The 26372-nt window shown below is 46.3% G+C and overlaps 1 protein-coding gene across 1 annotated transcript in view; it reads left to right on the forward strand.

The window, feature by feature from the left end:
* efna3a (ephrin-A3a) overlaps positions 1 to 4113 on the forward strand; it is a 43668-nt gene extending 39555 nt beyond the window's left edge. Inside the window, exon 5 of the mRNA XM_076139444.1 lies at positions 1842 to 4113. Within this exon, the coding sequence (XP_075995559.1) occupies positions 1842 to 1960 (119 nt within the window). The 3' untranslated portion in view covers positions 1961 to 4113. The remainder of the gene's footprint in view (positions 1 to 1841) is intronic.
* The last annotated feature ends 22259 nt before the right edge of the window (positions 4114 to 26372 follow it).

The raw sequence follows: 26372 nt of genomic DNA on the forward strand, positions 1-26372 counted from the left end.
GACAGACGAGACAGACCTTTTTCCAGTCCTCGACGTTTTCCTGGCTCGGCGCAAACGCCTTCAGCTGTTGGGGATGAGGGGGGAGGGAGTGGGAGGGGGAAGGGAGACGTTAGGCGGCACGCTCGTCTTCGCCTCTGCACCCTGCACAGGCACGATTGCCGGCCCGGGAAATTGGCTGTTGTACCCCACAATTGTAACGCGATGTTTGATGCCATTCTGCTGACCTTTGATTGCTTGTTGTGGCCCCGAGGCAGCCGGCGTCTCGCATGTTCGCTTCCGATTACCGACCTCGTACCGATGATGATGATGCTCCGCCCCCGCCTCCCACCTCCCCCCTCCTCCCTCCTCCCTCCTCTCTCTCTCGCTGTCTGTTCAATCACATTTCAGGCCCCTCATGCAAAGCCAGAGCAGGAGATGCTGTTTATGTGGCAACAAAATACGCAAATTGAAATGCAATCCTTCCGGCCACCGAGGTGAATCCGTCTGATTGGACGGTGTGGATGTTGAGCCGCGACCTCGTGGCCCTTCCTCCAGCGTCGGCGCTCTTCTATTCCTCCTCTAGCCTCCGCCGAGCAATATCTTGTTTATCAAGTTCATCGCAGTGTGAATGTCAGTGTTGTGTGTCAGCGCCTGCAGTCGGAACGGCTCGCGTTTTGCGGCCTGTGAATGGCTCTGACGAGAGGGAGACACACACACACACACACACACGCAAACCAGTGCAAATGCAGGGAGTCTGTCTGAGGTAACGATAAGAGAGATTCCATACATTTTCTGTCTATCAGCGGTTGGTATTTCTTATCACCTCTCATTTCATTCTCAGTTTTAACCCTTCAAGTCACAAGGAAACAGCATTGTGAGAGAACCTTACTTCCTTCCTTCCCTCCTTTGTTCCTGTGAACTTGAACTCGGTGATCGCAATGTGAGACACAAACATACAGCACATCGGGGCTCAGCGGTTGTGTTTGATGAGAGGTTGAAGGAGAAGAGGAATCGAAAATCTGATGCTTTCTCGGTTCGAGTTTTATATTTTCCGATGATTTCACCGATGATCACACACTGTGTTTGTAGGTGTTCAAATAGGTTCTAGTCATGAATGATTTGACTCTCTCATATTTAAAGGTCTCCCCGGCCTTTAACTACATTGCCTCCCTGAGTTTGCTTTAGAAAGATAAGTTAGTTCTTCCATCTAAGCGTGTTTTCCTGGCCCGTTGTTCTCTGAGTGCTGTGACGGATGGACGGGCAACAAAGCTCTTGTTCCTTTTGGTTTATTTCAGCTGGAAATAACTCTTGATATAATGGGAAACATTACGTGCAGACAGTGCATAATGACTCAGTACAATCCACTTTTTACGAATATTACAAATGTGCTGTTTTTTTCTCCCCAGCTCTTTCTCCCTCTTTCCCCTCCAGCTAATGTTCCATTGTGTCTAATCAATGGCGAGGCCGTAGTAATTTCGTTTGATTGAAATCCCTGTAGGATAAAAACATCATTAGCCTGAAAAGAGGAATACAGGAACAGAGCGAACAGAACCAAAGTGTTTTTAGTCCCGCGCCCCATGGGGGATGCGACCATATGTGGCAGTGGTTGATGATAATTGGCGGTTTGTTGATAATTGCATCATGACATTTCCCCGCATATGTAAAAGCTCCATTTGCATGCGTCGCACATTTGCTTTAGTTTGATGGGTTTATAGTGTCATAACATTCATGTCCCACACACACTTACTGTATCCCTGTCACTCTCTCTCCCTGTCACTCTCTCTCCCTGTCACTCTCTCTCTCTCTCTCTCTCTCTCTCTCTCTCTCGCTCTCTCTCTCTCTCTATCTCTCTCTCCCTCCAGATGATTATAACCCTGAAGTTCCCAAACTGGAGAAAAGCGTCAGTGGCAGCAGTCCGTCACGCGATCGCCTTCTCCTCACCATGGCAACAATGCTCGCGTCTGCCATCCTGTTGTGCTAGCGACTGTCACCGCCGAGTTACGCTTCGTGCATAGCTGGACCGCCTTGTCCAAAGGGCTTTGTATCCACCAACAGTGAAGTTTTGGATGTGAAAAGTTGTCAGAGGCAGAGAAGAACCGAATAGCGGCGCCACAAAAACACAATCAGAAAATGACAGAGTGACAGAAAAATCCCTCGGACTTAATTTACTGGACTTCAGAGAAAAAAAGGAGAGGCCTTCTTGCTATCAGAGTTCCACCAGTGTGTTGTCTGACATCACTACCATATGAATAACATAGCATTTCATGCAGGCGTGTTTGCTGCACCAGATTGCCGTGGCCGGCAGCCAAGAGGCGTCTTTCACATGCAGCGCAGGTTAAAGTGGACGCAGACTTACACATGCTCACCGCAGCCTGGATATCCGTCAACTGGAGTAGAGCCACCTGCGGGAAGCTTTGGGGTAAAGACCGGAATCGGAACAGGACCGGACTCGTTCGGAGAGAAGGTGGATTGTAAGCCTCGCACCCAGAATCCCAAAGAGTTACACCCGATGGAAGAGCGACCGGAACTCACACACTTTGGATGTTTACGCCGTCAGTCAGCGTACGAGCGCGGCTGTCAGCGTGAGCGAGCTGCAGATATACGAGCTCAAGGTGTTTCTGAAGGAACGGCGAGGACTTAGCGAGGGAAATCTATGGACCTCTCAGAATCCATTTTCTCGCCTGGGACGTGCAAAGTACAGGCCCCGGCTTTCTGATAGGTACAGACTGCAAGAGCCTGACACCCTTAGACGGTAGTGAGCGTCCTCTCAGCTCCGCTCCTTTGTCTGCATTTTCCACCTTCACACTGTAACAACCCCAGAAAAATACACACTCTGGACTAGTCATTTGGCGGCACTTAGATGTGGTAGATGTGGTAGATCCGTGTTTTTGCTCCAACACTTTGACCATCAAACACACACTCCAAGTACATTTGTCCGGATGTCCAAACGTTTCTCTGCAGCAATCAGCAGAGTCATTCAGAATAACCCTAATTTAAACATCCTTAAACCACGCGACTGCAAATTCCCTTTTTGACCCCCGCCCACCTACACACACACACACACACTTCCCCTCAGTCCATTCCGTTTTCACTTCAGAGGTACCCAGCCTATATAAGTACTGTCGGCCATTACAGCAGTCATGGTCACCATGGAAACGACCCACACACACACACACACACACACACAGTCGCCAGAGCGCGGCAGGTGCCTGAGGAGAATTTGTGCTTTGAGTCACAAAGTAACGCTGCCGCCATTTTGTTAAAAAACACGTGTGAATGTGCAACTTAAAAAAAAAACTACACTTTTTTATATTGTAATACAGAACGTAGGCTGGCATTAATCAGAATACAACGTTGTGCTTTTTTAATTTACTTACTTTAAAGGTTCTTTTATTTGAACATTAAAGTCTGTTATTTATCGACCTAATTTATTAGTGTGCATTTGTAGGCATTTGCTCAATAAGCTATCGTGCCATTTTTTTATTACCCTTCTTTTTACTGTTATTGGACTTTTTACTGCAGCATTTGCTTGTGTAGATAAATAGTCAGATGTAACACGACCTGACGTAAAGAAGAAGAAGGTTATTGGTTATGACTGGTCAGCGGGGACGTACGTGTACACACACACACACAGTAACGCCCGGTGTAACAGATACTGCTTACAGATCGCGTTGCTGAGGAGTCATAAACCAACAGAGATGCACAGAAACGAGAGAGACTGATGGAGAGACGACATCAGACAAAGGAGCCTGCAAAGTAATGTATATTTATAACACATGTCAGTTATGGAATGTGCGTGCGTGTGTGAAAACGCGTACGTGTGTGTGTATGTGCGTACGAGTGAGTAAGACAAAAAACATATGTGTGCACATTTGTGTGCGTATGTATGTAGAATGTGTTTATCCGCGCTTCAGAGTACGTGGCGTTTAGAGATTTCGTATCCATTAAGAAATTGTTTGTAGGATCTGAATATGCAAGCGTGTATGAGAGAATGTGCTCCTCTGTAATGTTAGTTTACGTTCCGGGGGTTTGGGGGGAAATGGGCAACAAGCATTTACTGATGTTGAAGACAACCACAAGAAAAACGTGTTTACCTTAAACAAGAATGAATATTAAAAAAAAAATGTAAATTGGAAGGAGAAAAAAAAAATAATCATTAAAATAATGCCAATTAAAAGTTTTTTGCAAATTTATTTTGTGTTATTTATTTGTTTACACATGTGTGGGAATGTAAACATAACTTGACTTTGCCCCTCAGTAGGTGGAGTCATGAGGCTGCAATACCCCACCTGTCCACTAGGCGCAGACCCATGTTAGAAGGCGTACGTGAGGCTCAAACCAGCTGTACAGAGAAAAGAAAGGCAGACAGATATTTCAGGCCGAGCAGACTGAGACGTCGGCGTTTATTCCTCCCGAGGGAAGCATGAACCCCGACCCGCCAAAGAGCCAGAAAGGTAACCATTCCCAAAACACAGAGGGGAAAATCACAGAACCGAACCGTGTGGAATCATCGTATCAAGCCTCCACTTAAATATTACTCTCTTAATTCACCATTCATGAATCTTTGATACTGTGGAAATTGGGTAAGACTATTAAAGTACACCCAGATTACACACACACACACACGCTCGGTCTCCATCTGCGTTTCCTTCCTCTTCACTCGCCCTCTGCGCTCACTCGTGTTTGTTTTTGTGGAGCACCTCTCGAAATCTCCTCACATTTCTCCCATCAAATTTCCACTTTTAGATCTGTTGTCGGGAGAGAACTTGAAGCAGCGTACTCGTGTCGCACATATTCCCGGTGTAAAACTCTCACCCTTTCTCACATGGCCCCATCCTCGCCGCGCCTCGCTTCACAAACACTTCTGCTGCCATAAAACTTAATGACAGCATGAGGGGGGGGGCTCCACATCTCCTAAACGATCCCTCCATTTCTCTCTCTGTCTCAGAAAAAACACACTCACACACCTGCAAGCCATTCGTGTCTCCACAAATCTATCTCCCCACTCTCTCTCTCTCTCTCTCTCTCTCTCTCTCTCTCTCTCTGCCTCTGCTTTCCCTTTGCTGCCCCTGTCTGCTTCTTTCTAATCTCTAATCTAAAGAAGCTGACAGTTAGGTGGGAGACAAGCGTGTCAAGATGCAACTATGTCCATCCACGTCCACGTCAGAGGGACAGAAGGGGCCAGATAAGATTGCGTGCCTTTGATGTTGCACACCGGCACCGAGATCCTGCCTGCCTGCCTGCCTGCCTGCCTGCCTGCCTGCCTGCTGCTGTTTCTCATTCCTAGACTGGAAAGTTGTACAGATAATAAGGCGGCAGGATACTTTCAGAGTGGGTTTAAAAACACTCATACGTGACGGACAAATACCTGGCATTAGAGGCGTCACTATGTACCCAACAATTTACTATCAAGTGAATCGTGTCTAATCGTTTCTATCTCCCAGCTGAGTGAGTGAGCAGCTTCCTATTATATCTGACATTCGTGCGTTTAGACTGACAGACACATAATTGCAGTGTGTTCGATGAATATTAGGTTTAGCTCTGCGTATGGGTTTGAACTTGCACGTTAACCGTTGAATGTCACGGAGGAAACAGTGAAAGGATTTTGAGTTTCTGCTCCGGGGCCCGACCTGACACAAGTATTATTTTTTTTGCAGGAAATGGGCCCCGTTTCATTTCTGGCACGAAGGTCGGCTTTGGTTAGTTATGCAAAGCTGTTGTGTTTACCTCCTTAAATTCCTGTTTAGAGACGATTACGTTTCTGCGAAACGCAAACACAGATCTTCATATTTCCACCTTGTAGTATACTGTATGTTTAACAAGGACCCGGCCTTGACTCTAACTAAGGAAGGCATTACATTAGCAAACCTCCTCTCTGTTTGGAGGCATATTATCGTTTTCTGAGTCATTTACTGTGAGATGCGCCATCTGTAGCACGAGCAGGCTGGCGCTGTCTACAAGAATTCCCCTGACAAGCTACACCGTCTGGGCAAAGCCATGAAACAGATGCCGTCTCCTCTGAGAAGTTGTTATGGCTCAGGACTTCTATGAGACAATCAGCGAGGCAAATGCTGCATTCAAGTGCTCATCGCAAACCTCTGTTTCTGAGTAGTGAAAATGAGCCGGAGCTCAGTCAAATCAAAGCCCACAGTCGGAAAATTGCTTCATTAACGAGTCATTTTTCAAGCAGCCATAGTCATGATCTGATTACCTTTGCCTGCAAAACCTGTTTTATATGTATAACAAGTAAACCTTAAAAGGCATAAACCTGGAAATATTTACGAGTTATTACCACGTTAGTTACCTTATAAATATTCTCACTTCTCACTCTGTTGTTTTCAGATTAAAGTGATCAGTGTGTGTTTGATGTTTTGCTCTTTGAAGCAGCATCGCGTGCAGGCTAGGCGTGCATAGCCGCAGTGATACGTGGTGTGTGTGTGTGTGTGCCAGTGTGTGTAACAATCAGGTTCCAGCCTGATTTGTTTTCATGCATCGAATGGTCTCAGGGTTAATTTTTTTGGCTACATTTAAAGCCAAAGAGCTGCCAGGTTACATGTTAGGGGTTGAGATTTGGGAGGGAATTCACCTTTTCACCCATAGATGTCGCCACAGCTTTCTCTCACTCGGAGGTTACGGCGGTGGACTGCACACACAAGCAGGCAGGACATCTGAAAAACATTACACAATAGGTTTAAAAGATGTCTGCCTGTAAGATAAGGATTAGATTCAGAAAACAATGCAATGAAGATGATGATGATGAGCCTCTTTCTTTCTTTATCAGGCCACGTTCTGGGTTAAGCAGGCGGAGCTGCAGTGCAATATGTCACCGTAATCGTTCAGTCAGTGTATTGCAGCATTGTAGCTCATATCTGATCACCTGATTAGTTAATGATGTCGATGTGGCAGCTCGGGGATGTAGAATATTAATCAAACTAATGATTCGGTGAACAAAGCCAAGACAGAAATCAGGTTTTGGTAATCCATCACACATATCACACAAGACAACAGAAACACCTGCACTGAATTCCTTATGTTAGAGTAGAGAGGTGACTTGCTGTACTCTTCTTCTTCTTCTTCTCTTAAGTTTGGCGTCTGAATGTTAGTGTGGTGCGTTATGGAGCGTTCTGTGTTCCACCAATCCGCCATATCTCACATGCTTAACACATTACATTAGATTAAGTGGAAATACATGTTCCCACACCGCCGCCAGCTTTAGCACAGTAAAGCACAAAAAGTACATAAAGCGTTTAATCTTCTGCTTTTGAAGTGTTTAGTTGAGCTTTTTTGCTTTCTATTCTGTGCCTGTGCAGCAGCAAAACAGAATATTTATCAGGTAAATTCACTATTTTGGCAAACAAGGAATCCAATCTTGTTTTCCATCCTCCTGGCTCATTTATTCATGGAGGGTTTTCTAAGGCTGGAGCCTTTTTTTGTTCAGCGTCCTGCTTAAGATTCATACACATTCACCCTGTGTGGCTTTGCCCGACACATTTCAGGGTTGAGGGGTTTGCTCAAGAGCACTCGGTTGGCGATTTTTTCAACACAGACAAGACGTTGCTCTCTCAGTTTTTCCTTCGTTCTCCAGATCTTCCCAGTGAGGATTCAAACCAGCAACCGAACAAATCTGTGACTGGCTTCTGCACTAACATTCTCTGACCTACAGCTGTCATATGTATCCGCTCACATAGTTGCAAAATTGATGTTATGCCTGTACTCTAGCCTGAAATTATGCAAAATCTTGGAAATCTGTCCAAGACGTGGACTTAGACTTGACATTCCTCTATCTTTAGGTCCTTGTAGGTCAACTGTGCTCCTCCTCCTCCTCCCCCTCCGCAGACAGACACTGACCCAGACATCTGGGGTCCCACTGCTTCATCTCTTTACACCCTTGGTGACAGGAGAACAGACAGTCAGCTATCAGGTGTGACAACCCAGGTGAGACATGTGATTTATCAGCTATCACTTTCTGTCACAGCTGTTGTAGGACTCTGGATAAGAAGGCTTTGTGTGGTTGACACGCAGTCTTTAATCAGTCTGCCACTTAAGCTGATAACAGGCTTTGAATACTCGCAAGAGAGAATTTAGCATTTTGCACCGTATTTATCCCATTTATCAAAGTCAATAAAAGCTTAATTCTAACAAAACATCCAAATTTACAAAAGCATCATACTACTTTAGGGTTTTATGTGATAGACTGTCTGGGACATGTTGTTATGAGAAATAAAGACCCTTCCCAAAGCAGGGAAATGCCAATGTGCATCTTAATTAGAAAGGTGTTAAGCTTCCTGGAGGGATTCGCTTTTGCTCACTTTTAATTTGGCTCCTGCCAAGTCTTTCCAGATCAGTTGGCTAATGTGTTGACGAGTTGGAAGAAAGTTATCGCAGAATATCAAACGAAACACATTTCCTGTCTGCAGCAGCCTCTGGTACCAGTAGAGTGTGAAAATGTTTCTGAATATTAAAGAGGGCAAGATATGAGTGTAACCCTGGGCTAGATGAAATGGAGTCAGATATGAGGATGTAATAGCTCCATGACAAGACATCAGTCAGCCTCTAACTTCAGTTTGAGGCTTTTCACTGGCCAAAGCAGAAGGATCCTGTGTTTTATGAATGACTGTCATTATTAAAAGGTTAGACTCATGACCTACTGTAATGATGCAATCTGAAATCTGTTTTTGAAACGTTTTTCATGAACTGCAGAAAATCACTGCTGTTTTTCCTCATGTGTGACAAATAACCAATGTGAGATTTGCACGTTTTACGTCAGGGAAGTTGAAGAAATCAATCAATTTGTAATCAACAAATGCTGTTTGACAGCCTCGCACGTTCCTACCATGGCAACAGTAGGCTGTTTTTTCTGCCTTCCAGCCGAAAAAAATAATCACTGTCACTGTCACTTATGTCTCTTCCTTCCGGTATTCTTTTGCTTTCACGCCTTTCTCTCATTTTCTCTTCATCGCTCCGTTCACACTCTGCCTGTGGCCTTTCGTTCTTGTCTAATCTTTCTATCATCAGGTTGTGTTTCCCTCTAACCCCTCTTAACCCCCCGGCTTCATAGTCTGTCAAAGGGAGTCGAACCTTCAGTCTCCTCAGTTCCCTAATCACCCCCCACCCTCCCCCCTCCTTCTCTCTCCAGATTTAGCCATAATCCCCCCATTTCTGGGTACTACATCTGCACAACACTCAACAGCTGGAGACTCACTTGCACAAACAGCTATAGGCACCGCCGTGCGCGTGTGGGTATGCGCGGATATGTACATGCGCCCACAAGTTGCACATCTGGACAAAACCTAAGCCTAGAAATAGCTTGTGTGTCTCCAAAATAGGTGTGTTGACAGACTTTGTCAGAATGTATAAGGCTCTAAAGTGCTAAAAATAAGAATAAAAGAAAACAGATAAAAGCGTTACAGATTTAGAGAGCTGTAAAAGAAAAGAAAGAGCTTGTCTAATTGGTAAACACATCCGGCATGAAGACAACATCGCTACATAACCATGAAGTTGGATTTCTCACATTTCCTTCCAAAGTTTCAAACAACACTATGCCACCAAAAAGCAAATCCTGGAGCTGCTCCACTTGCTTCATGAGAGAACCAGTTTTTGGATTTAAGCGCAAGTAACACATTGGTTTAATTATTATATAAGCCCATTTTCAAGTTGATACGTTTTAAGATTACTCATTCAAATCTTTTTGCAGTACATTTTTGACAAAGTGAAGTCAGACGAACTGTACAGTTGGTTTTGTCGGTAATTCTTGACAATTGAATGATTGAAAGCCAATCAACGCTGATTCACTGATCAACTGTCATTTATTTATTAGAAAGGCTGAGTATGTTTTACTTGGTAACTTATTTTGTACATAGTGTCACGGATTTGTTGCCCTCTGTGTCATATCAGTTACTTGATCAATACATAATTAGAAGTTTCTTTCTTTCTGTTAGAAATATGTGTCTTTAAATAATGCATTCATAAAGGAGAACTGTGGGAAACATGAAAACATTTATGATTCCATGGTGACACATCTGTGTTTATAAATTGCCCCTGATGTCATGGCGTTACATTGACAGATACACACCGGCCCCTACATACACTAATTCCAATGATTCTTGCAGTATAAATAATCCCGGAGGCTGAAGCCAAATTGCCGTTCGCAGCACAGCAGAGTGTGTTGAAGTGTTAAAGTGTTCATGGCCACAGTGATAGATGAGATGTTCGCGCAGACTGGGACTGATGCCGCATTCAGCAGGAAAAGAACAGAATGAAGGAACTGTCTTGGAAACACCAACACCTAAAATGATTTAAATGAATCACCCATCAACAAACTATACCACAATCCTAATGAGTATGATCGTATATGAGTATAATGACACAAGACTTTTTATTAACTTTCAATTGCAGGGAATAAGAGAATGACAAATACTTTCCCCCCAGTAGGAACTTCATATTTACTGTAAACCCATAAGGACATGAACGTAGCACACCTGCTGTTAGTGGCTTCTCTCAAGGAGTCGCACCTGTGCCTAATCAAAGCTAATCAGCCTCCACCCCCCTTTATATGACAGACAAAGAGGGCAAACACACAGGGAGATAAAGGACCTGAAAGGAAGAAACACTTTTACACGCATACAATCTACTGTGGAGGCACACAAGGTTTATTAGCATAGCGATACTCAGACAAACACAGCTTGGTGGAGGAAGAAGAAGAAAGAGAAGAAGCACAAATATTCCTTCTCTGTAAGTCCAGGGATCAAATTCAACAGAAAGGTTCAACAACTGGTCATTTTCTCCAGTTTTGTACCATAACATTTGTTCCTAGAGTCTGACTTTAACCACACAGTCAGACCCAGTGAAACATACTTTAAATTGTCCCTATTTCCTCGAGTAGCGTTGGTGATTTGCTGATTTGATCTCCTGTAGATTCAATTTCCATAGTAATAAGCCATAGAGGCAGATGATTTCAGGGTTATTCCGCACCGCACCGCACCGCAAGTAATGAAACATTTCCATCCATTACATTTGTTTTAAATGAGAAAGACATTTGTGGAAAGAGTGGGACTTCTTCATTCTTTTTCCCTGAAATGACTCAGAAAAGCTCCCCGTCCTGCAGTTGCATGAAGGTCCCAGGCCAGACATGAAGGTCAACACTGATGGACACAGATGACTTCCAAGCACAGGCTCAGTTTATTCCCACACCATTAGGACTGCTGTCCCCGACCACACAGAGACACTTTATGACCTCTGAGACAAATGTGGCCAAACCCTCTTATCTTAACCAGGAGAATGTGTTGCGAAATTAACCTTTGCTTCTCCTGAGAGGGATTAAAAGACAATGAAATGTTTCTAGAAGAGTTAATCAGAATGCGTAAGGACGGCGCCACGAGAAATGTGTTCGTGTGCACACGAGCTGCAGCAGCACTTAGTCAACAGGGTGAAAACAAGTCTGAACACGGTTACATGGTTCACCTGTGCTGGCATGGCCGTTACGCAATTCCTGTTCAGTTAAAAACATTGAGACAGACATCAAATTAACGAGGACTCTCTATTGACGCTGCCCACGTGTTATTATCCACGTTGTTATTACTCGTTTGACATGAACAGCACTCAGGCAAAAGGGTGTGGGTTTGTGCTTGCAAGTTGAACTTTTGCTTTTAATCCTTTTAGTGACACTTCAACCTGCCATAGTAAATACTCATCGTATTCATGTGAAGTCAAATGACTCTGAGATGTGAAACTGTTTCTGGCAGTGGAGAATACACAACATAACTGCCTAACACTGCAGCTCTAAAACGGTTTTAGCAGCTTTTTGTTCATTTATATAACATTTTGACAGAACTGTTGGTTCGCACAGCTGCCTCACGGCAACATGGTTTTAGTCTCAAATCCGGTTTAGGCCTTTGATATGGATAAAAGTGTCTGGCAAATGAATTTCATCCCCTTTACAACACTACATTTATTAGAACAAGATACTTCTCCACTGGCTGCAATGCAATACTGTACCCTGCTGTCCTGACAACATTAATCGTAACAGTAATTCATCGCACCCTCTACCCCGCTGGCCAGCATGGACACACAGATTAAACCTTCTCTAATACGATTTTGCACTGAAAGAGTCAAATTTGCCAGTAGCAGTAGGATGATTTAGAGCAGCAGACTGGACTGAGCCCTTCATATCTCCGGAGATGGACATGGCTTACTGCACAGTAAAGCTGCCCAGAGGCTTGCGGGTGAAAATCCAAATGAGAGCACATCATCCATATGTGCGGTACCTGCCCAGCCGGGGTCAGGAAGGCTGCAAACAGACCATCCAGCTGTTGTGCCAGTTGTGTGGTAAACACAGCAGGATTAGCCCCTGCTCTTAAGCCAGCAGATAATAATTTGAAATGCACTAGGGTCAAAGGTTGATTACTTGTGTCTTGTTCTGTGGGTGGAATAATACGGTTCCCATATCCTGACATTCAGAAATAGAAGGACCTCTGGGCCGGGTCTTGGCCTTGAACACCGACAGCAACACCACAACCGCCGTCCTCATATAGAGGACAGATTTGTCATCCCTGGAAGCCAACAATTGACAGGCTCGTAAATACAGTGCGAGTCTCATGCACGGACAAGCACACACACGTCCAGCACACGTCTGCACATCTCTCTCTCTCTCTCTCTCTCTCACTCTGGTGCAGAGGGAAGGAGAGTGACCTTGCAGGCACTTAGTTTAAACCGCTGGATGAATTCTATAAATCCCATCAGGCCAGCTTTACCAGGATAAAGGACATTAATAAGTATATGTATGTATGTATGTATATGAACACATTGAGGTCAATAGATGAAGACCTTACATCACCCTTAACGTTTAACACCATAGACACAATATGAGCAAACTTAAAGTAATAACGTGTCCCTGTAGGCTGTGGTTAATTGATGTATGGCCCTTGACTTCATAATTCACCCTTGCTAAGTCCAAAATTGTGTACTGCTAAGGCACAGCTGAATGAGACATCACCCACTGTTATTAAATGATGTCTGTTCCAACGGAATGTTCAGTGTTTTGGAATCGTAGCGGCGGTGAAGACAAATGTAGGACAGATTTCACATCTTTGTCATGTCCAATCTTTTCCCAGTGTGAAACCTGTCCAAGAGAAGCAGGAGCCATCTACTCCCAACTCACGCAAACATCTCTCCCTGCACAAACAGGCCTCTTACTCCCCTGAGGAGACAGTAAGTCAACGTGCATATGCATGGACGGTGCAGGTATTATCATGTTTGTTACACTGATAGACAGGAAGATCCACCGAGTCATTCTGCACACCAATGAGGGTGCAGAGGAGATCATGCAGGAAGATGGATTTCAACAATAACAGACACATGGTGCCAGCAGCCTGGTTAAGAATGATAGCTGAGAGCCAAGCCATTTTCGGGGGGGGCAGATCCATAATGCGGAATTCCCAAGGGCCAGCACCTGCCTGCTCATACAGACAGGAACACACACGTCTCTGCGCTGGCGTACACGCACAAACACATGCACACTCGCACGGCTTGCATGGCCAGTGGAGGCTGTTGCTGCCGGGGTGTGAGGTGCAGAGTGGGGCCCCTCTAGGGCTTGGAGCCTTTGTTCCTCTTTCACAGGCTCTGCTTCCCTCTGATGATGGGCCCATTGTCCGTGCTTCCAGTGGACCTGCACCATTCAGGCCTGCTGATAAAGCTCCCTTTCACCAACACAGGCAGAGAAAGTAGGAGGCAGAGGAGGGGGGAAGGGGCGAGAAAGGCAGTGATGGGAGTGTGGAAAGGCAAAGAAGATGGGAAGGAGAGGAGCGGAGAGCTCGGGATGGGAAAGAAAGAGTCGGGAGGGATGAGAGTCTTGCGGAGGGATGAGAAATGCCGGTGAGAAGGTTTTTCTGAAGAGAGGCCCGGATCGAACTTTAAAAGTGACACGCACACACGCAGTCAGACTGAGAAACAGGAAAGAACAAAGGAAGGATTGTGGTAATGACTCCAGACAGTGGACGGTCTTACTGGTTCTCCTGCGGCTGATCTGAGATGAGTCATTCAGGTGCACACACACATACACACACAGACTACCCAGTTGTTTCCAACGTAGAACTTAAAGTCTGCATGCAGTTCCTAGCTGAATTTTTCTTCTTTTTCCATCATTGCATGAATCTCAAAAAATAGAAATCGACCAAAAAAATAGCGCCTCGTTCCTCCGAAATAGATCTTAATTCCAATCTTAATGGGAACAAACATCAGTGCTCGACTTGCAACACTTTTACAACATCACCTAACTAGCAAGTTCTCCAAGAGCTGGTATTATTACCCAGTTGTTGAGGTGATACACTTGATGCCTTTTCTGTTTTTACTTAATAGCTCAGAGCTTTAAGGGATTTCTGCCGAAGCTGTTAACCTGAAACACTGTTGACAAAACGCTGAATGCCGTTCAGCAAAACACTACTTACGTAATTATGCAGATTTATTTATTTATTTTGTGTAACCATGCAACTGAACCAAACATGCCTGTTTTTTTGGTAAATTGTTTGGAAAGGCAGGGAAGGAGGGAGGAAGAGAGAGGAGAAAGAGTGACCGCTGTAGCTGTCACGCTGAGCCGGAGGCGACGCCGCTGAGAATGTCACGCGGCGTTCGGTCGTACCAGCAGGGTTTGGCCTGAAGGAAGGCCTCTCCTCTCGCTCTCCACAGGATTAGAGGGGTGAGCGGTGTGTGCCCATCATGGACACACACACACACACACAAACACACACACACAAACACACACAAACACACACAAACACACACAAACACACACACACACAGAGGGAAACGTTCCCGAAGGGCGAAAGCAGCCAGTGGTGGTAAAACACTAGCGCCACAGGAAAAGATGGATTAGTGGCGCAGTGAGCATAAGAAGAGGAGGGTGAAGAGTGAAGCAGGTGGTCACTCCAGAAGGTTAATGATCCTGGGCGCCTTTCACTGGGACTGAGAAGCCAAGGAGCCGGAAAGAAAGGTCGGAGCTGAGGGATATTCAAGCAGATTTAACCCCTAAGACTTAACCAGATCTTTCTACCAAGAAGTCCATTAATCTACCGTGAAGTCGGGATCTAAAAATAGATTCTGTGACGGCCGGATCCCATCCAAACATAATCTCTGAGGATTGTGTCCAGAACGTCCAGATTGTTCCTGAGCAAAGGCAGAGTTTGTTCATTAATGCTGATGACTAACGCTGTATTAGATGTATAAACACTAACTTAAGGAAAAATGTAAATAGAGGAGCGGTAGAGGAATGTAATGAGAGCAAGCGGGTCTTTGTCAGCTGAAGAAGAAGACAGATGCTTTAAGGAAATAGCAGGGCACTCGTTATGATTTGTCTTGTTCTAATTTGCACAGTCTAGTGCCTTGGTGGAGGGCAATGGCAGGAGCATTAACCTAACACACAGGGTCTTGGGGTTTGTTTGATTTTTTTGATGGCGGGGGAAACCGGAGAACCTGGAGGAAACCACATGCAGGAAACACAGAGGGGAGCATGGAAAGTCCACACAGGATGAAGGCTTCCTCAGGGTTTTGGACCCACAGCTCTCTGCTGCGAGGCGACATGTGGATTTACGACGTGTTTAATTGCTTTAATTGTCATTTATCTCGATCTAGACCAAATGGTTGGGATTGATATGCCAAAGAAAATATCTTTATCTGTTACCAAATCATTTCTTTGACGTTCTTGCCCCCTGGATCTGGATCAGGGTCAGGATCAGGATTGGCACCAGAACGGGTTCCTCCCCCTGCCTGTGCCACGCCCTGACACCAACATCACTCCACAACCCTCTGAGTCATCCTGCGAACAAACAAGCCAACAAACAAAACCGACAGACGCGTGCGAAAACACAACGTCCTTGGCGGAGGTAACAAATCAAAGCGGGCCACTCGACTCCACAGCTCCAGCGTCTCATTTGGACTTTTAAAAAAAAAACTTTACACGTTGACCACATCAGTGCGAAAAAAACGGACAGATTCCTCCGCGCCTCCTCTCCGACCGGTTTCGTGCGTCACTGCGAGTTAAGGTCGGAATAAAAGTGGAGTTAACTGAAACATTAAATATATTCAGAGATAATTACAAAGTGCCTACAAAAGCCTCTGAGCCGCTATTAGTGTGAACAAAGCGATGAAGCGTTTAACGTCTGTGGCGTTAGAGTTTCCTCTTTGTGGGTCTAATCCGATGAACAAAAGCCATTACAGGTCCGGTTTGTGCGCCGGGTCAACCGGAGAGCCAGTACAGATTTATGAAACATCAGGAATAGCAGAGCAATCATGTAAGCAGCAACAAGCTTTTACACAACTCCTGACGCGAATAGATACAATCAGGAAAAGGAAAAATCTCGTTCTCTGGCGGATGTAAAAATACTCATTTTGTGAATGGACACAGGGCTGCAGATCCATAGGTTACTATGGTAATTACAGGCGAACCGGGGGGGGGGTGGGGGGGGGGAGACAGGAAGCGCTGGGAGCGAGTGGCGAGTTCAAGCCACAGGGAGGAGGAGGATGTGTTTTTAGAGGAGGCATGGATTGATTCAGGGAACGACTTCCATCCACACAGCAACAGGCAGCGGGACAAAACAACAAGGAGAGAAACAACAGATGCAGGAGGGAGGAGAGGAAACGAGGACGAGGAGTGACAGGGAGTGAAGACAGAATGGAAGAAATTGTGTGTCATGTGACTTCGATGTGTCATCTTTGACAGCGGCGCCGGCGCTGCGGGATCCCAAATCAAATCCGATACATCCGATCCGTTGGAAGTGCGTTTTCACTCTGTCAACAAGAGGGGAGACGCGAAGGCCAAAAAGCTCGGAGGCAAACGATTAGAGGCGCTTTAAGGTACAGAAGGATGGGGGGAGGTAAAGGAAGGAGGCGGGAGAGGAGCGGAGCAGGAGGGGAGGTTAAGTACAAATTTGGAACCACACAAGCCGACCGCACACTGAAAGACTGTAATTTGGATTTTCCCAGAATAGCCGGTAAACGAGGGAGCGAGGAGGGACGGAATAACATAAACTCTTTAGCAGCACGCAACACGCACAACAACAACACACTCCCCGGGACAGCCATCATATCTCACACAAACATATGCAAACATACACACACATACACACACACACACGGTGCATATAGGCCCTCTTTCTTGCATAAACACACGGATAGACATTACATATACAAGCCTACACGTGCAGACATTTCCGTCGATGCAAAACGACAGAGAAAGTCGTTTTCTACGACGGCGCGAAGAGGAAACACGATTTATGCTCAACTGTTGTTTTCAATCTGTGGTCAAGATGTCTTTCGCTGACATTTTGCTGTCTGCCACTAATCACGCCGCCTCTGCGTGTAACTAATACCTCCCGCGCTTCCACCGTGCAGACCAAACCAATAATGTCATCAGCAGCGGTGTCACGGCTGATTTACGTCTGCGTCGATTAGCACGTCTGCAACGAAACGAGCCCGGGCGGGGGCCTGAGCGCGTGCGGAGCTCCAGGTATCCGCCGCCGTGCGTCCCGGGCGCTTCAGAGCCGCACGTCAGCCGCAGCAGACAATGCGCAGACGTGCAGCGGCTACCTCTCAGAAGTAACTGATAGCTTAAACGCGCACGCATGCATCATAACTGGACACAGATGTGGGGGAAAAAAATGGCTGCATGCTGCCTGAAACACTAACGGCACGGATAGGAGAGAAGTATAAACAAAGTGTCACTCATCGGACAGACCTGAAAATAAGCTTAACTGTGGGTTTAGCTCAGTCCGGCCGCTCTGTGCGTCGCCCTGCGTGCAACCGCGCAGCTTCAGGTTAGCATCACGTAGAGAGATGCTTTCAATGCTGGGAAAATTTGCAGATTAAACCTACTGCCTGCCATCTTGTTAGTGCCCTTGAGCAAGGAACATGACCCCCACCCGGCAGCACAGGATAGGCCCTCTTTTGTAATTATTGGTGTCTTTGGCTAACATGCTCGCAAATTATTTGTTTATTTGAGAGGAAAGCACACACAAGGATGGAATTAACAGGATTCTGACTCCACACATACATAAGACACACACACACACACACACACACACACACACACACACTCCGATCTATCTTCTGGTGTTTACATGCCGTTAAAAGAAATCGATTTGTTTTTTTAACGTGCATACTGGCAGATTCAATCAGAGCTTGCTGAACTTTCGCAAATTCAATTTCATTCCGAGTCAGAGAAATGTTTCAGGACAGCGTCGGACATAACCGCCTAATTTTCCAATGTTCTAGACGCGGGATCTTAAACCTGTGAGTCGTATTAAAAGCCTTAGAAAAGACCCAGGAAAATAATGTCTGTAATTACGGTTGTATGAGGTGTGTCAGGGAAAGAGGCAGCGAACTTTCTGCAGACTGAAACTGGATTTGAGATTAGATAAAGCAGCAATACGTTATACCTTTGGGTGTTTGACTCAGCTGTGTGCATATAACTTTATCTTTATGTACTGCCTGTGTGGGTTGGCGTAGCACCAGAGACCCACCCACACACACACACACACCTGCCCTCACTCTGATTTATTTACGGTAGTTTCACCTTGTCTAATGTGTTTGGGCATTAACATGGAGTCTCTGGAGGAAATGGTAACAATGAACACAGCTGACGGCGAGCGCTGCCTGCAAAAAACGCCGTCGGCCCAACACGCGGCGCTCCGTAGGTCAACTGGAAGAAGTGGGTCAGCTGTTGCTATAAAGTGGGTCACAGTGGCACAGCGCTCATGGCCCTGCGGCGAGTTGACGTGGTGTAAAGCGTATGTCGTCCTCATTAACAAACAAGGATCCAGGATTTGCACTTTATGTGTCTGCTCGGTGATTTAAGCCTCATTTCTACAGTTAGAAACAACGACTGGACCACTGGATGGAATTATTACAATATACTGTAGGATTAGATATGAGATTAAAATTCATTTTTAAAATTCATTTTTCTGCATTATCTCAAGCATTTTATACAATCAGTGCGTCAGTAGAAGAAGATTCAGCTCCTAAATCAGCCAAATGACCTTCAACCAAGGCTGCATTCCGTACAATCATCTTAATGTAACCAGAAACAGATCTGGACCACGAGTCCACCATGCGATGACAGATCTGTGTCCCTTTATCCCGCTGATTTATCAGAGAAATCACGTTTGTCACAATCAATTTGGAGATGAATTGTCTTAACAAACATCTGGCTCTCTAATCAGATACAATTTGAAAGTTTCATTCTTCTTCTGCTGCTTCTTTGTGTGTTTTTTGTTGTTTACTTAGATTTGTTCTCCTATATTGTAAGTGAAGATGGGGTTGGAATGGTTGTACATGTTGTGACGCTGCTGAGCTTTATGTGTAACAGCTGTGTGTGTCTGTTTGTGTCTCCGGTCCATCTGACGGCTCAATATTCTCTCAGTGGTCCACATCATTGTCCAGGCGTCCTATTTAAAAGTACAATCTGTAATCCAGCCTGTGTCATGCCACTGTAAATGGAATGACAGCTTCTAGCACACACACAGACACACATACACACACGCGAGGGCTACTCCCAGCTTAACATAACATTAACATATCAGTAGCAGGTTTATTTTAGAAAATGGAGTATTGGGACTTTTAATAGAGTGACTTAATCGCCGAGGTACCCACTTCCTGTTACATTCTTGTGAAACATTTGTGATTATATTGGCTGGCTGTGGGCGTTATCGCCACAACTTTCTCCGCCGCTATGGTTTCTGGAGAAGCTGCCGCCTGCAGAGCTGCTGAGATGAGTCAGACTCGTAACACCAGCAGTCATGTGTCATTATGTCTTCTCCGGTGCGCCTGTCCTTCATTTCTGCCTCCAGATTTGGACGATACTCAAAAACATCTGTATATCTGTAATCCGTCGTTAGCCAAAGCAAATAACCTGAAGGTGCAGCGTCACCGCGATGAGCCAGATTACTCGTTCCCCTTGTCTGGTTTGATTTGATTTCAGGTTGGATTTCGTAAACAAGCCGGCGGGCACACTTGACTCTGGGGGGGGAAGGGTAGGGGGGGGGCCTCTGTTGTCATGGCGAGTCATGGAGATGGGTTTGATGGCTTTGTTTTGCACAAGGCGTGGGATATCATCTGCAAACATGTTGGCAAGAAAGAACAATATGCGGTTATTTCCTTTCTTCCGCTTGGTTGTGCATTATCACGATGATTGCCCGTTTGCTTCGACGCCAAACTTAAGAAAGGGGGGGAAGGGGGAGGGGCTAGATCATGTTGACTGCTCTTAGTCGTTTAGTCATTCCTGTGCGTTACACTGTACAATGCATTCAATATGGGTGACATTTACCTAAATTGTTCTGGAGGGTTCTTTCCCATGTGGGACAGCGTTTCCCTTGCGTTGCATTGACCGCATGGTTTGTGCCTCGTACCCAACTGCTTATTTCACTTCCAAGGTCGTTTCCCCTCCAGTCCTGAAATAAAGAAGCATTTGGCAAACAGAGAGAGAGAGCCGAGATTGATTGTGAATGAAATCGCTTCGATGGCGGCGCGCTATCGACAATCTGGACTCTTTTCTGAACATCTTAAGGCTTAATCGCATCTGAGCCCGGGATCTCCCCCCTTCACACGTTCACCCCGCCTCATGAAAAGGGAAAAAAGAAAAGAAGAAACAGGAGCGAGCCTTGTTATCGGGGGAGCTGGAGTAACTCAGGTGTGTTTGCTCTGCCTGCAGGCCGCATACACGCCCAGCAGACACGCACAGATGCAGACAAAGCCAGATATAGTCACACACACATGTTCATACACATCCCAGTGCACACAATGTTTACATCTCTCTTAAGTGAGAACAACTTCAAACGTGGTGTATTATCAGACGCCCCCCCCCCTCCCCCTTTTATATAAGCGCTCCTGATTACACATCAACAAACACACTCTCAGTTTCAAATATCACCGTTTCCCACACACACAGCTCGACCCGATGAAATTCCAAACCCAGCCAGGAAGATTGAAATTCCTCTTGGAAAGCAACTAAACTCCCTCATTCTTTCACGAAGCAGACAACCGACGCATCACTCCCCCAAACTCTGCTCAGAGGTCACGTCAGAGGTCGGGCTGTGAGTCATTCCAGACACGTCCAGCCTGTTACTAGCAGCGTCTCTGACCCGCCCAGAGGTCAAAGCCAAGGGTCCAGATGCAGTGACCTCTAAACACAGACGGCTAAATACCGAGCCGGGCACAAGAGCGTGTGTGAAGTGCTTGTTGTTTGTGGAATCCTCTCCTCCTTCCTGCTTCCTCCTCCTGCCTCCTCCTCTCGCTCAGTGTTTGCTAACACTCCGCCACCGGCGACGTCGGGACACTTTTAATCAGATTAGGCTTTTCATCTATTATCTGTCATGTCAATAACGTTTCAGAGGATTTGAAGAATAAATTACATTTGTAACCCTCGGGGGGGAGGAATGGAGGAAGAGGAGGAAGCGGAGGAGCAGCGGCGCTGTTCTAGGAAATGGGATTTTTAAATTGATACCTCATCCGTAAAATATGCGCAGAAAGTTTCTCTGAGCTGTCTCTGGATTTAGACTTCTCCACTCCACTTAATTGCAGCCTGATATTCCAGAACGTTCCGTTTGCGTTTCGTCTCCGAGTGACACCCTCGCGTCTTTGTTGTTGTTGAAGATAAACCCGGCCATTTTGTCCCGGCCCATGTATTTGGATAAGTGGGTTTTCAGTGTATTGTGGTATTTTGTGTATGGTCTCACATTGAGTGTTTTGTTTAAGCATTTGTAATGTGGTCAGCACTCACACGAGAGACATGTCCAGCATGAGAGTGGACGCCTCGTGTTTGTTTAGCTTTGGGTCCAAGACGTATGAGTCTCCTCATTGCTTTGGAAGTTAGCCTTCTCTGATTCTCCTCTCCCTCTCTCTCTCTCTCTCTCTCTCTCTCTCTCTCTCTCTCTATTCCTGCACACATCTGCCCCTGTTTGCGTGTTTGCATTGGGAGAAACCTGGGAATGGACGAGCGTGTTTGTGTGTGTGTGGACGAACCAGGCAGGCAGGCAGACGGACAAACATGCCAAAATGTGACCGAGGGAGGAAGACGAGGATAAAAACAAGGGTGGACAAGTGAAGGGAGAGAGACGGGGAGGACAGAGAAGAGCTGGATTGGATGGTGGAGAGAGAGAGAGAGAGAGAGAGAGAGAGAGAGAGAGAGAGAGAGAGAGAGAGAGAGAGAGAGGCCCCTGACCTGACCACACTGACACACTCGGGTCGCTCTCTCCTTGCCAGCTGTGCATTGTGGTCTAGTCAGAGAGGACACACTCGCACACACATATACTTATCTACGCATGTTGGCGATGAGGACATACTTGGCCTGTACGTGTGTGTGTGTGTGTGTGTGTGTGTGTGTGTGTGTGTGTGTGTGTGTGTGTGTGTGTGTGCTTGGACGTGACAGCCTATCCATGTATGCTAAAGCCAGCGCGAGTACTACCGAAAAAATCAAACCGTCTGTGTTTGTTTTCCATCCAGCCGAGCTCACGCCTTTGTGTTCACGTCCCCGAGACCTGTGTGTGCATCTGTGTGTGTTCGTATATTGACACGTCTGGCGGCCCCCGAGTACGCCGGAGCTCATTTCCATCTGTTTTCCTTGCTAAGCAGCCTGAGCGAACAGCGATATTAGCGTGCAGAGCGTCCCCGCGTAAGCACTCCATCATCTCTGTCCCGTCCCGTCCCGTCCCTCCGTCGCCACATGTGTGTGACGGCTGCGAACCATTAGCCGTGTACGGCACAAACGGAGTAATTAGGAGTAAGTGCTCAAAGGTGCAACAAATCCCACCGCCGCCTCCGCCTCCGCCACCTCCGTCCGTTCCCACAATCCTTTGCTGGATTCGGAGGCCACCGTTCCCACCGCTGGAGCCTGACTGTTGCCCAACACGCACGTCTCCCCAAATAGACACGGTGCTGCTAACAGGCGCTGTGGGCACCCTGTGTTTTCGGTGCGGGCCTCGGCTAGTGCTGACTGGCCATGGACGAGGTTATTTATACCGGGTGTGGAGTTCCTTTGGACTGGCAGGAGAGCGAGGTGCAGGAAATGCAACATGGTCAAAGAGTCAACGACGGGAAAGTTCCCTCTTAACGCAGCAGTTTGGCATTTTGGTTCCTTTTCTCTTTCCTTCCGTCCGTCTGTCTGTCTGTCTGTCTGTAGCATGTACCACAGTTATGCACCACATGATACTGAACAACCAGCGTCCATACTTGGCATTGAGCATTTGATACTTAAGAATATTTGTTTCTATGGCAGTGTGTGTGCTGTGTGTCTATAAGTCCATTTGTTTGTATGTGCGTTGTGTGTCTGTCCGTCATTTCCAGGAAACAGGCTTTTCCTCGGCAGACCTTAAACACAGCCAATCTCGGCGTAACCTCGGTAACCCCCTCCCCACACACCACCGCTACCATTATCATCACCACCTCCACCCTTCCTCACCCTGCAGGAGAGAAGCTGGGAATCAATACTCCACCATCTGAGGGAGTGAGTGTGCCAGCATCCGTAAGCTGAGGTTTGGCTGTGGAACATGAGTGAGTGAGGGACGCACACACAAACAATAACACACGCAAACACACACACACACACTGCCATAAACGTCCACACACTGCACACACATGTTCATGTTTGTGTGTACCCGTGGTGTGGGGACTTCCCACACACACACACACACACACACACACTCACACACACACACGCTCATGACATCTTTATTCAGCAGCGATACACAGCGGAGAGAGAACGGAATGGAAAAACTGCACGGCTCCGGCTGAGGTCAGTTTTGGAGACGAAGCCATCATTGAGCGAGCAAAGTGAAAACCTGAAGTATGCGCCTTAATCGCTGTCCTCGCTCTGCCCTCCAGCGATACGTGCTCCAGGCCAAGTCAAACAAAGGGCAGAGAGAATAATCAGCACAAACATATTTGCATATGTTCACAGTTTACTGTTGAACGAGTGCAAATGTGCTGTGGAGAATAGATTGAAATAATCATTGATGCAATCTAATTAAGATAACTCTTTTCCATCGATTCTAATTAGTTATACACATAAACAAAATCTGCTTTGCTATGCATAGATTTTATGGATAAACACACCTATTCACACACACACACACACGCGCACACATACACACACACACACACACAGAGGCCGCCATAAATTACAGTCACCCCATCTGGGAGCATTAAGAAGCTGTTAATGAATAGGGTGCTGGAGCAGCAGCCACAAGTGGAGCGATTCAGATGGAGGAGGGGGGAGGGAGAGGGGGAGAGGGGGGGGGAGGGGGAACTATGAAGGCGGGGGTGGGTAGCATCTGGGCTGCAGATATGTGTGTAGTCATGTAAAAGAGGTTGCGGTAACAGCGCATGTTTACGGGGAGGAGATGAGTGAAGAGATGTGTGTTTGAAGCCAGAGCTCTGCGTGACCTGCCGGGTAGGGAGGGGAGCGTTCCATGCATGTGGGGTTAAATGTGGGTACGCACATTAAACAATACATTACAAACCGTATTGGAAGAAGTAACCATGCATTTACCCATGTATAAGTACAAATACCACTCTGTTACAAATAAAAAGCCTGTGTAAAAAGAGAAAACCACAGAGAGGACACACAAGTTTCCCATATTACAGTATTAGATTGAAGTCTTTCCTGCATTCAGATCAGTCTCTCTCAGCAAATTCAACAATTTGTCACCTGTCAATCATCGTATCGAGTGCATCGACTCACCCTACGTCAGCTTGAATTTGAAGTCTGAATCTATACTCGTCAGATAAACACATTTAGAATTCTCCACAGCAAATCGGGTAAATGTGCTTTGTTTTCCTGCCTCACAAACTGCTGAGTGTGTAGCAAACACACAGAATGCGAAGGAGAAAAGGGCAGCTCAACTCCAGGCCGATGATTTCTCCCCTTATCTGAGGGAGGTGTCGCAGGGAGGTGTGGCAACAGAAGGGCCAGTTATCTTAAGTGACCTTTTAATACCCTTGGTCCTTTCACAATGCCTCTATAGGCGGCCGTTCAAAGTGGACACATGGGTAATATACAGGGGGCAGAAGTGTGCCTGCCAAGGAGACAAAAGACACCACCTGTATGCTAATGTCTGTCCAGGCTTTTGGACGGAGCAGCGCCGGGGTTGAAGTGTGCCGTTCCTCTTGAAAAAGGCTTGGAGGGCAGTAAACCGTCAACAGAGGGCAAAAATTGATTCGCGGAAGAAACTAGAAGTCAGAAGTGTGGCAGTTTATGAGCGAGAGGATGCTGTAAAATTGATTTTCTCCCTCTTTAAGATTGCAAAAGAAAAAAGACAATAGGGGCAATGCAGCAGAGTTACTGTCGGACAGATGAGAGAGAGGGAGAAGAAGAAAGGCCGTAAATTTCATCTCCAGTCTGTGTTAAGTAATGAGAAAGAGGGAGAGTGGCGGAGTGTGCCACCTCAGATGGGAGGGAGCTAGACAAAGGCTGTAAAATTCATTTTCCCTTCCTCCTCTTTAGGTAATGGGAGAGAAGAAGTCACGATGGGCGAGCGTGGTGCTTTTGTCAATAAGCAGAAGGAGGGAAAATGGGGCAATAAAATTCATTTCCTCACTCCTCGCTCCTGTATTTTCCAAAGAAAGAGAGAGATTTGAGTGGCGGAGTGTGCCGTGGCAGAGGGACGCCTGTTCATATGGAAAAAAGGAAGCCGGGTCAGAGGCTGTAAAATTCTCTTTTCTACTTTCTCCTTCCTTTTCCTTCTCTGATTCCCTCCGGTAATGAGGCGGAGGCAGAGAGGCAGCATGTGCCTGTGTGAATGGAGGGTGGAGTAATTGCTTTTAAGCAGAGTTTTAGCATGGCACATTTAGAGACGTCCTTTAAGACCAGGCTACAATTACTCCTTGGCAGCCCCAGACCACACATGCGTACACGTCGCTCATTCATAAACAGGCTTATGTAAACACATCTCCAGCATGCATACGGACACACAACACCCCCCCTCGTCAGCTGGATATTCCCCTATCTCTGTTTTCTTTCACACTTTGGAGCAGGAACGTTTTACGCCCCAAGTCGTTTATATTTACCCTGTATCCATACAGACTTTGCTATGTTTCGGCCTCAATATACTATACAAGGTTCTGCCCATACACACTTGTAGTTTCCTTACTATCAGCACAATAACTTGGAGGTTCCATCAATACTGCCTTCCTGTCTGTCATTAGCCACGGCCCAAACATGCACGTAAAGTATATAACCTCTTGTTAGCCACGGTGTCACTTGCGGTGGCTGTCAGTGTGACACTATTCTGGGCATCCACCCGCCGACGCCTCCTCTCTCCCTCCATCTTTCCCGAGGCCTGTCGATGCCAGGACAGTCTGGGCACTTTGGACAGATCAGCGCTCTTTGGGGGAAGACACAGCTTGTCACTTTCATT

Source organism: Genypterus blacodes, unplaced genomic scaffold (genome assembly GCF_046128005.1).
Source record: "Genypterus blacodes isolate CSIRO-AG114 ecotype Tasmania unplaced genomic scaffold, CSIRO-AGI_Gbla_v1 ptg000438l_1, whole genome shotgun sequence".
Taxonomy (NCBI): domain Eukaryota; kingdom Metazoa; phylum Chordata; class Actinopteri; order Ophidiiformes; family Ophidiidae; genus Genypterus; species Genypterus blacodes.